Raw genomic sequence first — 14,597 nt, 5'->3', positions numbered from 1 at the left:
AAGGTTTATTTTTCTGATGCCACAAGTCAATGCATAGGCAGATCAGGGCTGGAGTTGGGGGTTCTGCCAGAGACACCAGACTCTGCCTTTTCCTCTCCACTGTCCTGAGGGTGTGCTGCTTTCTCATGGTTATTCCTTCTTCATTGCATTGTGGGTGATGTATCTTCAGGCCTCAGGTCCACGTTGCAGGAAGAAAGAAGTGAAAAGACCCTGCTAGCCGAATCTGTCCCTGTTCATCAGGAAAGGACAGAGCTTTCTGAGAAGCTCCACTCAGAACTCTGATTATGGCCAGTATTGTCTCTGACACAAGCTGGCAAAGCAGAGGTAGAAGGTGGTGTTTGGGTTGGTGACCTACAGTGTCTGCTATAGTCTTGATGTTTTTACTACTTATCCCACCTTTTAAAAGGTATCAAATTTGTCATCTTTGTGTTAATACTTATTTTCTGACCTCTTTACTATTTTTTGTGAGTTTTACATAGTTCGTATAGTCATGTTTGCTGTCATTTTGTTTGTGATGTTTTACCGCTTTTAAACTAAAAGAGGGACTTTCCTGGTGGTCCAGTGGTTAAGACTCCGAGCTCCCAATGCAAGGGGCACAGGTTTGAACCCTGGTCAGGGAACTAAGATCCCCCCCCCAAAAAAAAACCCCAAACAAACAGAACCTAAACTCTTCATCCTGCAGTGTAGGTGTTGCATACTGATTCTCTGGGAAGCAACATCTGAGATGGAGGTTTGTATAGTGTGATGAGTGAATGTGGCCTGTTTGGTACTAGTTTCTTTTGCAGTTAGTTGAAGTGGACTTTGTAGTCCATTATATCTCAGTGTTGGAAGAATGAGTGTTCTTGGTTGTATTGGTCCCTGTTAGATCAAGTTTATTGTGTTAGTAAAATACATCTTATCACTGCTTGTTTTCTATCTGTTGACTAGTATGTATCTAAAGCAGGGGTGTCCTTATTGTGACTGAATTTCTCTAATCAGTTTATACTTCTTAAGGCAATGTCATTGTGAGTCAAGAGTTCCTGGCCACTCTCTCTCGGGAGGGTTTCTTTTATCAATGTAAAGTATCTCTTTTTATCCCAGTATTTTCTACCTTGAGTTCTATTTTATCTGCTATTAATATCAGCAGCCCAACTTTATTTCGGTTATCTGTGTAGCATGTGTTTTAGTCCTTTTATTTTCAAGCTTACCATGTATATTTTTTTAATTATTTTATTGGCCTTGTTGGGTCTTTTTTTTTTTTTTTTTTTTTTGCTGTGCGTGGGCTTTCTTTTTTTTTTTTTTTTTTGTGGGCTTTCTTTAGTTGCGGTGAGTGGGGGCTACTCTTCATTGTGGTGCGCGGGCTCCTCATTGCCGTGGCTTCTCTTGTTGTGGAGCACGGGCTCTAGGTGCATGGGCTTCAGCAGTTGCAGCACATGGGCTCAATAGTTGTGGCGCACGGGCTTAGTTGCTCCACGGCATGTGGGATCTTTCTGGAGCAGGGATCGAACCCATGTCCCCTGCATTGGCAGGCAGATTCTTAACCACTGCACCACCTAGGAAGTACCCTGCTTACCATATATTTTGTTTAATGTGTGCCTTTTGTGCACCATATCTGTCTGGATATTTTTCTCCCTGGGTCTCTCTCTTTCTCTTTTAATTGGGACAGAATCGTTGATACTTAGATGACTTGGGCTTGGTTCTGTCCTCTTATTTAATGTTTTCTATTTACCATACTTGAATTTTTTCCCCCTGTTGGGTTGTGATTTTGAAGGTACGCGTTGTTTCTACCCTTGTGGTAGTTGCCCTAATATTTTAAATGCATGTTCTTTATGTTTCTTGTACAGAGTCTAGCATTACTCATATTCGTATCTCCACCCAGCATCCCCTGGAAGTTATATTCCTTTTGTAATTTCACAGTTTTTCTCTCCTGCATCCAGCATTGTAGTTCTCAATCTGATCCTTCTGTTAGGTGTGCTTATTGCTACAGGTGTGCTTTCCCTGGCAGCTGCAGGATCTCCCACCACAGCTTCCCATCTGCAGGCCTTCTATTAGGGATCTTCCCAGGATCTGGTCCCCTGAGATTTCCCCACCTGTAATTCTGCTTGTGTATTTTTCTTTTCTCTTCTCTCTCTCTTTAAAATTTCATTATCTTTTCTGTATTATTGAACTAGGCTGTCTGATTTAAAGCAGGGATAGAAGTTTTAGGACACCAAGAGGGAGGATTTTTCTGCTCTTTACCTTCTATTTAAAATAGGGTCAAGTCACATTTAGCTATTACTCATTCCAGTTTCAGCTATCTGTTGCCTTTTTTTTTTCCTGAGCATTTTGGGAAGGTAGAAGTTTTGCCTGCAGGCTAAAGACAAAGCTCAAACTCTAAGCCACTACTTCAAAGTAAGAGTTGTTTGTCCACTTTTATTACTTCCCCTGGGCAGACACCTAATATTTTCAAGGAGTAATAGGAAACCAACAAGCCAGCATAAAATCTGGATAGAAGTTTCTCATAGGCGCTTTGCAGTAATATGTGTACCTTATTTTCAGCAAAGGGCACACACAGATAAGTTCTTAGAAGCGGTAGATACAAGTTACAATTCATGGAAGCCCAGCTGGAGATTATGAAACAGGACTTGGGAAAAACAAACCAAACAGGAATCAGCTGAGGCAAATTGTGAAGGATGACTAGGAAGGAAAGAGTTGACCAGGGGGATGAGAGAACAAGGGCATTCTGGGGACTGGGTTCAGCATAATCAAGGACATAGCAGAGCAACAAGTAGGAGTGGGTAGAGGGATTCTGAGAGGCTGGACAGGTGGGTGATGATGTGATGTAAACACTACCCTGTATTGTATTTCACCATTATGTTGGCGACTCGGTCGGAAATACTTCTTTTAAAACATGATAGTCCTTTTCTATTCCTGTTGTTTCCAGAAGCTTTTTAAAGTAAAGAATGGTGTCAAACCCAGAGATAACTCTTTTGATGTCTCTTGAATTGTCCTTTGTTGAGTTCTGTTAAACTTGGGGAGTTTGTACTTAAAGAATTGTTCTTTTCTTGTACCTGTGGAACAGGCTTTGATATCCCGGTTACGGTTACATCTGCTTTGGAATCATTTATGAGAAAGAGCTGTTACATAAAAAGAACTCACCTGGGCCTGCAGTGCTTCTACTTTTGGAATTAGAAGTTGCCTTTTAAATACGTTTCTTCCCTTAGACTTCTGTGAATGTTAAATTGCTGCTTAATATGATGTCAAGAAATAATTTGGAGGCATCTAGCTGTAAAATGACAGAGCCATTTAATTTTGAGAAAAATGGAAGCAGGCTTCCACCACCTCACTCTTTAAGAAGTCCCGGAGGACGTCCTAACCATCCTAACTTCAGGTTGAAAAGCCCAGAGAATGGAAATAAAAAGAACAATTTTTTGCTTTGTGAGAAAACCAAACGATATCTGGCTAGTCAGGAAGACAATTCAGTATCTTCAAACTCTAACGGCATCAATGGAGAAGTGACTGGGTCCAAAGGAGACAGGAAGACGTTACCAACAGGTGAGTGAAAGCTGCAGGCTTAATACTGCTTGATTCCGATGGTTTCTTTGATTTATTGAAAGTATGTGTAATTACACACCAGTGGGCTATTAACAGAACAACCAAATGGCTACCTTATAGGATTTGTATATAAATATTAATTTAGAAGGAAACACCAGATGCCAAGTAGCTACTTTTGGCTACATTAGTCACAGAAGACTTCCTGAGGAGAAAATGTCTGCAGAGGAGGTTCCCTCCCCCCAAACCGCTCCTACCCCCAAACCAGAGACATACTGGGAATGTAGAAGGAAACTCTGGCTTTTTACAGGTGTTCTACAGATTGGCCATATTCTAAAACTACTATGCAAATTTTACACATGTATTAGTTCATAAAGATATACCTAAGACATTAACTTGTTTCATTTGATTTTTTAAAAAATTATTCCTTTAGTCTTAATTATAAAAATCTGCTTTTTAAGGCAGCCGGGGCCCTGGTGGAATTTAGCCTCTGTGAATGTATATGAGATATGATCTTTTAAAATTATGGTGATGTAGCTCTCAGAGAGTGGCCCTTGGGCCTCTGCAGTCACAACTATTTCCCCAATAATATTAAAACACTCTTCTTTTTCACTGTGCTCACTTTATGCTGGTGGTGCAAAAGCAAAGGTGAGTAGACTCTAGCACCTTATTAGCTCGCCTTTAGCAGGGGGTACCAGGCTGGGCTAGTGGTCATTGTTTTTCATTGCCATGCCCTTGCAGTTAAGACACAACAAGCCAGAAATGTCAGTTTTACTTAAGAATGGCCTTGATAAAACAGTGCAAATTTATTAATAAGTTGTGATCCTTGTGTACAGCTATTTTTAGTATTTTGTGTAACAAAATGGGAATTACCCCTGACTTTTCCTGCTTACTGAAGTATGAAAACGTGTGCGATTGAGTTGTGAGCTGAATGGAAACTTTTTTTTCTTGGAACATCATTTTTTACTTGAAAAGAATGACACACTGTGGTCATTCAGACTTAGCTATTTGGCAGTCATATTCTCAAGAAAGGACAAAGTGAGGCTGTCACTTCAGAGAAAACAGCTGACAGTATTTTGTTGCTAATGATAAAATGCAAGCCTTCAAGCAAAAATGAGAATTTCAGGAAATGTGTATCTGTCACGCTGAACTTGACAGGTTCCAAATACTTGAAAGACTTTTATGGTGAGATGCATGGTGATGTTAATGCATCAGGTTTTTGATACTGTCTGATGAATGTGTCAACATTTGGAAGATGTGCATAACTGAAGAGTTTCTCAATCTTTTCCTAAAGACCAGTGCATGTTATTTTGTAGTCCTGCATGGGTAAAAATCTGTTTAAAGTGCAAGATACATCAATGGATTCTAATATAACAGTATGAAAGCTTTATTGATGGGCTTCCTAGGTGGTGCAGTGGTTGAGAATCCGCCTGCCAATGCAGGGAACACGGGTTCGATCCCTGCTCCAGGAAGATCCCACATGCCACAGAGCAACTAAGCCTGTGCGCCACAACTACTGAGCCTATGCTCTTAAAAAAAAAAAAAAAAAGAAAAAAAAACTTTATTGATATGGTTTTAGATTCCACACTGCAACTAACACTTAAAATACCACTTGAGTTTTTGTGTGAATTAAAGGGAAATACCCACAGTTATCTGAGAAGGCCAGTAAATACTGCTCCTGTTTGCAACTATGTATGTGTGTGAGGCCAGATTTTCTTCAGTTACTTCAATGAAAGCAACATATCATAACAGATTGGATTCAGAAGCAGATATGAGAATCCAACTATTAATGGTTAAGCCAAATGTTAAAGAGATTGTGCAAAAATGTAAAACAGTGCCACTCTTCACACATTTTTTTTTTTCCTTTGGAAAATATGGTTTTTTAAAAACCATGTCAACATGTGTGTATTATTTTAAAATAAGTATTTTAAATGTTTAGTTTGAATTTTGAATACTAGTATTAGAAATTTCTAATTCTTAGTTTTAATTTCTAATACTAAATATTGATAGATGTAAGCCATGTAAAGCAAAGCTAGTCTGGAGTTCAGAAAGCCTGGTAACTCTTGTCTTCATGAATGGAGAAAAGTTCACAGTGAAGGGGTGTAATAGTCAAGGAAATTTCAGACAGATCCTTATTTTTCATTAAGAAAAGTAGGATATTGCTTATTTATGGTGTAGCTTTAAGGTTATTATGGTATAGCTTTATTATTTGAATATTACCTAATTATGTTACTGTACATGTTCAGGAATAAAGTAATATCTGACTTTTATTAGGCATTATGTTTTACATCCCCAGGTAACTCTATGTCATCATTAAATGTTGGAAATAATTCACCACCAGAAGAAATAAATAGTGTAAGTTATTTTTTTTCTGTTTTGTGTTTTTTGGATAAAAGATTCTAAGCATGTTTTTGTATTGTGTTAATAAAGAATTACTCAATTTGCAGGTATTATTCAAGGTCAGACTGTCTTGTCTCTAGTACCTTTTTAAAAATGAAATTCAGCTTTTTATATTTAGGTAATTATAGATTGACACACAGTTTTAAGAAATAATAGAGGTCCTTTGTAGCCTTTACCCAGTTGCTCCCTATGGTAACATGCTGTAGAGTTCTAGTATAATCTTACAACCAGGATATTGACATGATACAGTCAAGATACAGAATACTTCCATCACTCCAAGGATCCCTTCTGCACCTTTTTATGGTGACATCCACTTCCCTCCTGCACCTGACCCCTTCTTTTCTTTTCTTTTTTATTATTTGTTTATTTATTTATTTATTTTATTGGCTGTGTTGAGTCTTCGTTGCTGCACACGGGCTTTCTCTAGTTGTGGCGAGTGGGGGCTACTCTTCCTTGTGGTGCACGGACTTCTCATTGTGGTGGCCCCTCTTGTTGCAGAACACGGGCTCTAGGCGCATGGGCTTCAGTAGTTGTGGCACATGGGCTCAATAGTTGTGGCTCATGGGCTCTAGAGCGCAGGCTCAATAGTTGTGGTGCACGGGCTTAGTTGCTCCACAGCATGTGGTATCTTCCTGGAGCAGGGATTGAACCCATGTCCCCTGCACTGGCAGGTGGATTCTTACCTACTGCGCCACCTAGGAAGTCCATGACCCCTTCTTAACCCCTAACAACCATTAATCTAATCCATATTTCCAAAGTGTTGTCATTTCAAGGATGTTATATAAATGAAATCATACAGTATGTACCTTTTGGGATTGGGTTTTTTTCATTCAGTGTAATTCTCTGGAGAGTCACCTAGATTGTTCAGTGTATCAATAGTTCAATGCTTTGTATTGCTGAGTAGTATTCCATGGCTTATTTAAATATTCACCCATTGAAATACATCTGGAATGTTCCCAGTTTGTGGCTATTATAAGTAAAACTGCTATAAACATTCATGTGCAGGGTTTTTTTGTTTTGTTTTTTGTTTTTTTATTGGAATATAATTGCTTTACACTCTTGTACCAGTTTTTGAGGTACACCAAAGTCAATCAGCTGTATTTATACACATATCCCCATATTCCCTCCCTCCCCCGACTCCCTGCCACCCTCCCCGTCCCGGCCCTCTAAGGCATCATCCATCATCAGGTTGATTTCCCTTTGTTATATGGTAACTTACCACTGGCTATCTATTTTACAGTTGGTAGTATATATATGTTTATGCTGCTCTCTCATTTTGCCCCAGCTTCCCCTTCACCCCCCCCCCAACCTTGTGTCCTCCAGTCCATTCTCTGCCTCCTTATTCTTTTGTCACTGGGTTCCTCAGTACCAATTTTTTTTTTTTTTTTTCAGATTCTGTATATATGACTTAGCATACAATATTTGTTTTTCTCTTTCTGGCTTACTTCACTCTGTATGACAGACTCTAGATCTATCCACCTCATTACATATAGCTCCATCTCATTCCTTTTTATAGCTGAGTAATATTCGATTGTATATGTATGCCACATCTTCTTTATCCATTCATTTGTTGATGGGCATTTAGGTTGCTTCCATGTCCTGGCTATTGTAAATAGTGCTGCAATGAACATTACAGTACATGTTTCTTTTTGGATTATGGTGTTCTCTGGGTATATGCCCAGGAGTGGGATTACTGGGTCATATGGTAGTTGCATTTTTAGTTTTTTTAAGAAACCTCCAAACTGTTTTCCATAGTGGCTATACCAACTTACATTCCCACCAACAGTGCAGGAGAGTTCCCTTCTCTCCACACCCTCTCCAGCATTTGTTGTTTCTAGATGTTTTTGATGATGGCCATTCTGACTGGTGTGAGGTGGTACCTCATTGTGGCTTTGACTTGCATTTCTCTGATGATGAGTGATGTTGAGCATCTTTTCATGTGTTTGTTGGCCATCCGTATGTCTTCCTTGGAGAAATGTCTATTTAGGTCTTCCACCCATTTGTGGATTGGGTTATTTGCTTTTTTGGTATTAAGCTGCATGAGCTGCTTGTATATTTTGGAGATTAATCCTTTGTCTGTTGCTTTGTTGGCAAGTATTTTCTCCCATTCTGAGGGTTGTCTTTTTGTCTTGTTTATGGTTTCTTTTGCTGTGCGAACACTTTTAAGTTTCATGAGGTCCCATTTGTTTATTCTTGATTTTATTTCCATGATTCTAGGAGGTGGGTCCAAAAGGATCTTGCTTTGATGGATGTCATAGAGTGTTCAGCCTATGTTTTCCTCTAGGAGTTTTATAGTGTCTGGCCTTACATGTAGGTCTTTAATCCATTTTGACTTTATTTTTGTGTATGGTATTAGGAAGTGTTCTAATTTCATTCTTTTCCATGTTGCTGTCCAATTTTCCCAGCACCACTTACTGAAGAGGCTCTCTTTCTTCCATTGTATATTCTTGCCTCCTTTGCCAAAGATAAGGTGCCCATATGTGCTTGGGTTTACCTCTGGGTTCTCTATTCTGTTCCATTGATCTTCCTTTCTATTTTTGTGCCAGTACCATACTGTCTTGATCACTGTGGCCTTGTAGTATAGTTTGAAGTCAGGAAGCCTGATTCCACCAACACCATTTTTCCTTCTCAAGATTGCTTTGGCTATTCGGGGTCTTTTGTGTTTCCACACAAATTGTAAGATTTCTTGTTCTAGGTCTGTGAAAAATGCCATTGGTAATTTGATCGGGATTGCATTGAATCTGTAAATTGCTTTGGGTAGTACAGTCATTTTCACAATGTTGATTCTTGCAATCCAAGAACATGGTATGTCCCTCCATCTGTTTATGTCATCTTTGATTTCTTTCATCAGTGTCTTAAAGTTTTCTGCATACAGGTCTTTTGCCTCCTTAGGCAGGTTTATTCCTAGGTATTTTATTCTTTTTGTTGCATTGGTAAATGGAAGAGTTTCCTTCATTTCTCTTTCTGCTCTTTCGTTGTTAGTGTATAGGAATGTGACAGATTTCTGCTCATTAATTTTGTATCCTGCTACTTTACTAAATTCATCAGGTAGTGCTAGCAGTTTTCTGGTAGAGTCTTTAGGCTTTTCTATGTATAATATCATGTCATCTGCAAAGAGTGACAATTTTACTTCTTTTCCAATTTGGATTCCTTTTATTTCATTTTCTTCTCTCATTGCTGTGGCTAAAACTTCTAAAAACTATGTTGAATAATAATGATGAGAGTGGACACCCTTGTCTTCTTAGAGGGAATTCTTTCAGTTTTTCAGCATTCAGAACAATGTTGGCTTTTAGTTTCTCATATATGGCTTTTATTATGTTGAGGTAATTTCCTTCTATGCCCATTTTCTGAAGAGTTTCGGTCATAAATGGGTGTTGAATTATGTCAAAAGCTTTTTCTGCATCTATTGAGATTATCAAATGGTTTTTATCCTTCAATTTGTTGATATGATGTATCACATTGATTGATTTGCGTATATTGAAGAATCCTTGCATCCCAGGAATAAACCCTACTTGATCATGGTGTATGATTTTTTTAATGTGCTGTTAGATTCTGTTAGCTAGTATTTTGTTGAGGATTTTTGTATCTATATTCATCAGTGATATTGGCCTGTAATTTTCTTTTTTTGTGACATCTTTGCCTGGTTTTGGTATCAGGGTGATGGTGGCCTCGTAGAATGAGTTTGGGAGTGTTCCTCCTTCTGCTATATTTTGAAAGAATTTGAGGAGAATAGGTGTTAGCTCTTCTCGAAATGTTTGATAGAATTCGCCCGTGAATCCGTCTGGCCCTGGGCTTTTGTTTGTTGGGAGATTTTAATCACTGCCTCAATTTCCGTACTTGTGATTGGTCTGTTCATAGTTTCTATTTCTTCCTAGTTCAGTCTTGGAAGGTTGTATTTTCCTAAGAATGTATCCATTTCTTCCAGGTTATCCAATTGATTGGCATATAGTTGCTTGTAGTAGTCTCTCATGATCTTTTGTATTTCTGAGGTGTCCATTGTTACTTCTCCTTTTTCATTTCTAATTCTGTTGATTTGCATCTTCTCCCTTTTTCCCCTGATGAGTCTGGCTAATGGTTTCTCAATTTTGTTTATCTTCTCAAAGAACCAGCTTTTAGTTTTATTAATTTTTGCTGTTGTCTCCTTCCTTCCTTTTTCATTTATTTCTTCTCTGATCTTTATGATTTCTTTCCTTCTGCTCACTTTGGGGTTTTTTTGTTCTTCTTTCTCTAATTGCTTTAGGTGTAAGGTTAGGTTGTTTATTTGGTATTTTTCTTGTTTCTTAAGGTAGAACTGTATTACTATAAACTTCCCTCTTAGAACTGCTTTTGCTGTGTCCCATAGGTTTTGGGTTGTTGTGTTTTCATTGTCATTTGTTTCTAGATATTTTTTATTTCCGCTTTGATTTCTTTAATGATTTCTTGGTTGTTTAATAGTGTATTGTTTAGCCTACAGATGTTTGTATTTTTTGCAGTTTTTTTCCTGTAATTGATATCTAGTCTCATGGCGTTGTGGTCAGAGAAGATGCTTGATATGATTTCAATTTTCTTGAATTTACTGAGGTTTGATTTGTGACCCAAGATGTGATCTATCCTGGAAAATGTTCCATATGCACTTGAGAATAAAGTATATTCTGTCGTTTTTGGATGGAATGTCCTATAAATGTCAGTGAAGTCGAGATGGTCTAATGTGTCGTTTAAAGCTTGTGTGTCTTTATTTATTTTCCGTTTGGATGATCTGTCCATTGATGTAAGTGGGGTGTTCAAGTCTCCCACTATTATTGTGTTACTGTCAATGTCCCGTTTTATGGCTGTTAGCACTTGCTTTATGTACTGAGGTGCTCCTATATTGGGGGCATAGATATTTACCATTGTGATATGTTCTTCTTGAATGGATCCCTTGATCATTATGTAGTGTCCTTCCTTGTCTCTTGTAATAGTCTTTACTTTCAAGTCTAATTTGTCTGATATGAGTATTGCTACTCCAGCTTTCTTTTGACTTCCATTTGCATGGAATATCTTTTTCCATCCCTTCACTTTCAGTCTATATGTATCCCTTGGTCTGAAGTGGGTTTCTTGTAGGCAGCATATAGAAGGGTCTTGTTTTTGTCTCCATTCAGCCAGTCTGTGTCTTTTGGTTGGAGCATTTAATCCATTTACATTTAAGGAGATTATTGACATGTGTGTTCCTATTACCATTTTCTTAATTGTTTTGGGTTTGTTTTTGTAGGTCTTTTCCTTCTCTTGTGTTTCCTGCTTAGAAAAGTTCTTGTAGCACTTGTTGTAAGGCTGGTTTGGTGGTGCTGAATTCTCTTAACTTTTGCTTGTCTATAAAGCTTTTGATTTCTCCATCGACTCTGAATGAGATTCTTGCTGGGTAGAGTATTCTTGGCTGTAGGTTCCTCTCTTTCAGGACTTTCAGTATATCCTGCCATTCCCTTCTAGCCTGCAGAGTTTCTGTAGAAAGGTCAGCTGTTATCCTTATGGGTTTTCCCTTATATGATATTTGTTGCTTTTTTCTTGCTGCTTTTAATATTTTTTCTTTGTGTTTAATTTTTGTTAGTTTGATTAATATATGCCTTGGTGTATTTCTCCTTGGGTTTATTCTGTATGGCACTCTCTGTGCTTCTTGGACTTGGTTAATTATTTCCTTTCCCATGTTGGGGAAGTTTTCCACTATAACCTCTTCAAATATTTTCTCAGACCCTTTCTTTTTTTCTTCTTTTTCTGGGATGCCTATGATTTGAATGTTGGTGAGCTGAATGTTGTCACCAAGGTCTCTGAGAGTGCCTTCCATTCTTTTTATTCTTCTTTCTCTTTCCTGCTCTGTGGCAGTTATTTCCCCCATTCTATCTTCCAGTTCACTTATTCGTTCTTCTGCCTCAGTTATTCTGCTGGTTATACCATCTAGAGTATTTTTAATTTTGGTTATTTTGTTATCCATTACTGTTTGTTTGTTCTTTAGTTCTTCTGAGTCCTCATTAACTGTTTCTTGTATTTTCTGTATTTTGTTATTGAGATTTTGTATCATTTTTACTGTCATTACTCTGAATTCTTTTTTCAGGCATTTTTCCTATTTCCTCTTCATTTATTTGGTCTTGTGGGTTTTTTTCCTGCTCCTTTGACTGCATGGTGTTTCTTTGTTTTCTCATGGTAGTCCAAACTTCAGAGGTTGCTTTTCCCGGCAATGAAGGGGTTTAAAGAAGACTGTCCCAGCCCCAGACTAATGGCAGAGTGTTGAGTCAAACAAATACTAAGTCAAGGAAACACATACATGTATAAGACACATGAATACTGAATCCAGTAGAACATAAGGCACTAGAAAGACCTGACAGAAGAACCCCATTATGCTGTCAGACATTCAAAGAGAAAACCAACAGAAATTCAAAACCAAAACAGAACAAAACAGCAACAAAAGCAAAAACAAACAAACAAATGACACCTCACACACACAAACACAAATCCAGGGAGGTACTGAAAGCTAGGCTCAAATATAATAAAGAGCTAGAGTACCACCAGACAGACTGAAGATTCTCAGAATGAAATTAGACACTTATATTAAGAACTAAGATAAAGACAAAAACCTCATAATAAGTAACAAGGCAGTGTGTCATCTGGAGAATAAAGCAAGGAGATTGAGCAGACCAATAATGTCGCTTATAACTATTAAGATAAAATAAACTAAAAAAGGATAGAAGACAGGGCAACAGAAGAGTGTAGTGTGACTGGAAATATAAAAATAAAAAGAAAGAAATAGAAATGTATAAAAGAGATGAAAAGAAGGTAGGAGAGATATACAGGCAGCACTACAAGAAACTTAGAAATAGAAATTATAAAAAGGCTAAAAATAAAAATAGAATAAAAAATGGAATAAAAAATGTTATATAACTTGTAGATTCCTTAGGAGTAAGATCGTAATTAATACAAACAAACAAAAAAAAAGAACTGGAACTGACCCCAGAATGGACCAGTTCAATAGAATTAATACTAATATTTCTGTTTCCTTGGAGTCTCAGCTGTAAGTGTGCTTCTACCCGCCTTGGGTTTTTTGTATTATTCTGTGATCAGCAGAGCTTCCTTTATTGTTCGTCTGTAAGCACTGGCGTGTGGGGAGAGAGAGGGTACAATAGTGGCTCCTTCCCCTGGGAGTGAGTGAGCAGTGGTGCCCTGTCTGGGTCATGGTGGTTCAGTTGGGCATAGAGGTGCCTGTTGCAGTGGGACGCCAGTGGCTGAAGTGTAAACAGAATGTCTCAGGGTTGGGCCTCTCTGCAGGCTTTTTACTCTTGGCTACAGGCGCTGTAAGCCAGCCCTGCCAGGGGGCCTTTGTTATCCCTGAGTGCCTTAGCTTGGCCCACAGGGGTCCTTCCTCTGTCCGTTGCAGGCACAGAGAGAGAGAGAGGCTAAGCCTGCAGGTCCTCCCCCCCGCCTGTGAGCCAGGAGCATCCAGCTGCCACCATGGCCCTGCAGCTCTCTGGGGCAGGCAGTTTTCCCTGAGGACCTCTTCCCTCCTGTCTTCTTGGTCCATCTCCCCACTGCCAACAAAGTTTCTCACCCTGAACCAGTTCTCCAGTTCCCACGCTCATGCTCCCAGAACCCCTGTTCAGCTGTGAATCGACGTCTCAGTCTGGGAATGTTGAGCCATGGTGCGGACCCTCCTTGTGTTTCTCACTCCCTCCCGTCTGCCACAGCTCAGCCGCTTCACCCTCTTTGAACCATTGTAAATGCCTCCCTACCAGTTATGTCGGGATTCTTGCAGTCCTTTCTTGTGTCCGAGGTCGTCTGCTGGTGTTCAGTTGGTTCTCTGTTGGAATTATTGTGTCTTTTGGTGCATTCCCAATGCATCAGGGGAGAGGGATGCATTCCATGTCGCTCTACTTCACCGCCATCTTTCCTTCCTCTCATGTGCAGGGTTTTATGTAAGCATGTTTTTTTGTTTTTGCTCTGGGATAAACGCCCAGTAGTGCAATTTCTGGGTCACATATTAGTTGCATATCTGGTTTTTTAAGAAGCTGCTAAAGTGTTCTCTGAAGTGGCTCTGCCATTTTACATTCTCCTCAAGAAAGTATGAGTGATCCAGATTCTCTGCATCCAGCAGCCTCCCCAGCATTTGGTGGTGGTAATATTTTTAGTTTCCCTGTTATTTGTATAGTGATAGCTCATTGTGGTTTTCATTTGTTTCCCTAATGGCTAATGATAAACATCTTCTCATGTTCTTATTTGCCATCTGTGTATCTTGTTTGGTGAGATGTTCTCCATGTCTTTTGTCCATTTTCTAATTTGTATTGTTTATTTTTTTACTACTGAGTTTTTAAAATTCTTTATATATTCCAGATTCTAGAGCTTTGTCGAAATACATGATTTCCAGATACTTTCTCCCAGTTTCCAGCTTGTCTTTTCATTCTCTTAACAAGGATTTTAACTAAGTCCTGATCAGTTTTTCCTTTTATGGATTATACTTTTGGAGTTAAGTCTAAGAACTCTTTCCTATTTTAAATGCAGAAAGTTTTGGGGTTTTTTCCCTGTTATAGTTTCATATTTAAATTTGTGGTCCATTTTGAGTTAATTTTAAGTTGTGAGCATTAGGCTGAGGCTAATTTTTTTTTGGCTAGGGATGTCCGTTTGCTCCAGCACCATTTGTTGAAAATGTTATCTTTCCTCCACTGAATTGTTTTGCATTGTTGTTGGAAATT

General features: G+C 38.7%; 1 protein-coding gene across 5 annotated transcripts in view; it reads left to right on the top strand.

Annotated features, from left to right (window-relative positions):
• Nucleotides 1-14,597, top strand: part of TDRD1 (tudor domain containing 1) — a 53,681-nt gene that overhangs the window by 7,601 nt on the left and 31,483 nt on the right. For all 5 annotated transcript variants that reach the window (XM_057737477.1, XM_057737476.1, XM_057737479.1 and 2 more), the window contains 2 exons: nt 3,041-3,513; nt 5,807-5,865. In XM_057737477.1, coding sequence (XP_057593460.1) covers nt 3,213-3,513; nt 5,807-5,865 — 360 coding nt within the window. In that variant the 5' untranslated portion in view covers nt 3,041-3,212. The remainder of the gene's footprint in view (nt 1-3,040; nt 3,514-5,806; nt 5,866-14,597) is intronic.

This window comes from Hippopotamus amphibius, chromosome 5, assembly GCF_030028045.1.
Source record: "Hippopotamus amphibius kiboko isolate mHipAmp2 chromosome 5, mHipAmp2.hap2, whole genome shotgun sequence".
Taxonomy (NCBI): Eukaryota; Metazoa; Chordata; class Mammalia; order Artiodactyla; family Hippopotamidae; genus Hippopotamus; species Hippopotamus amphibius.
This window is presented reverse-complemented; position numbering and strand designations above follow the sequence as displayed.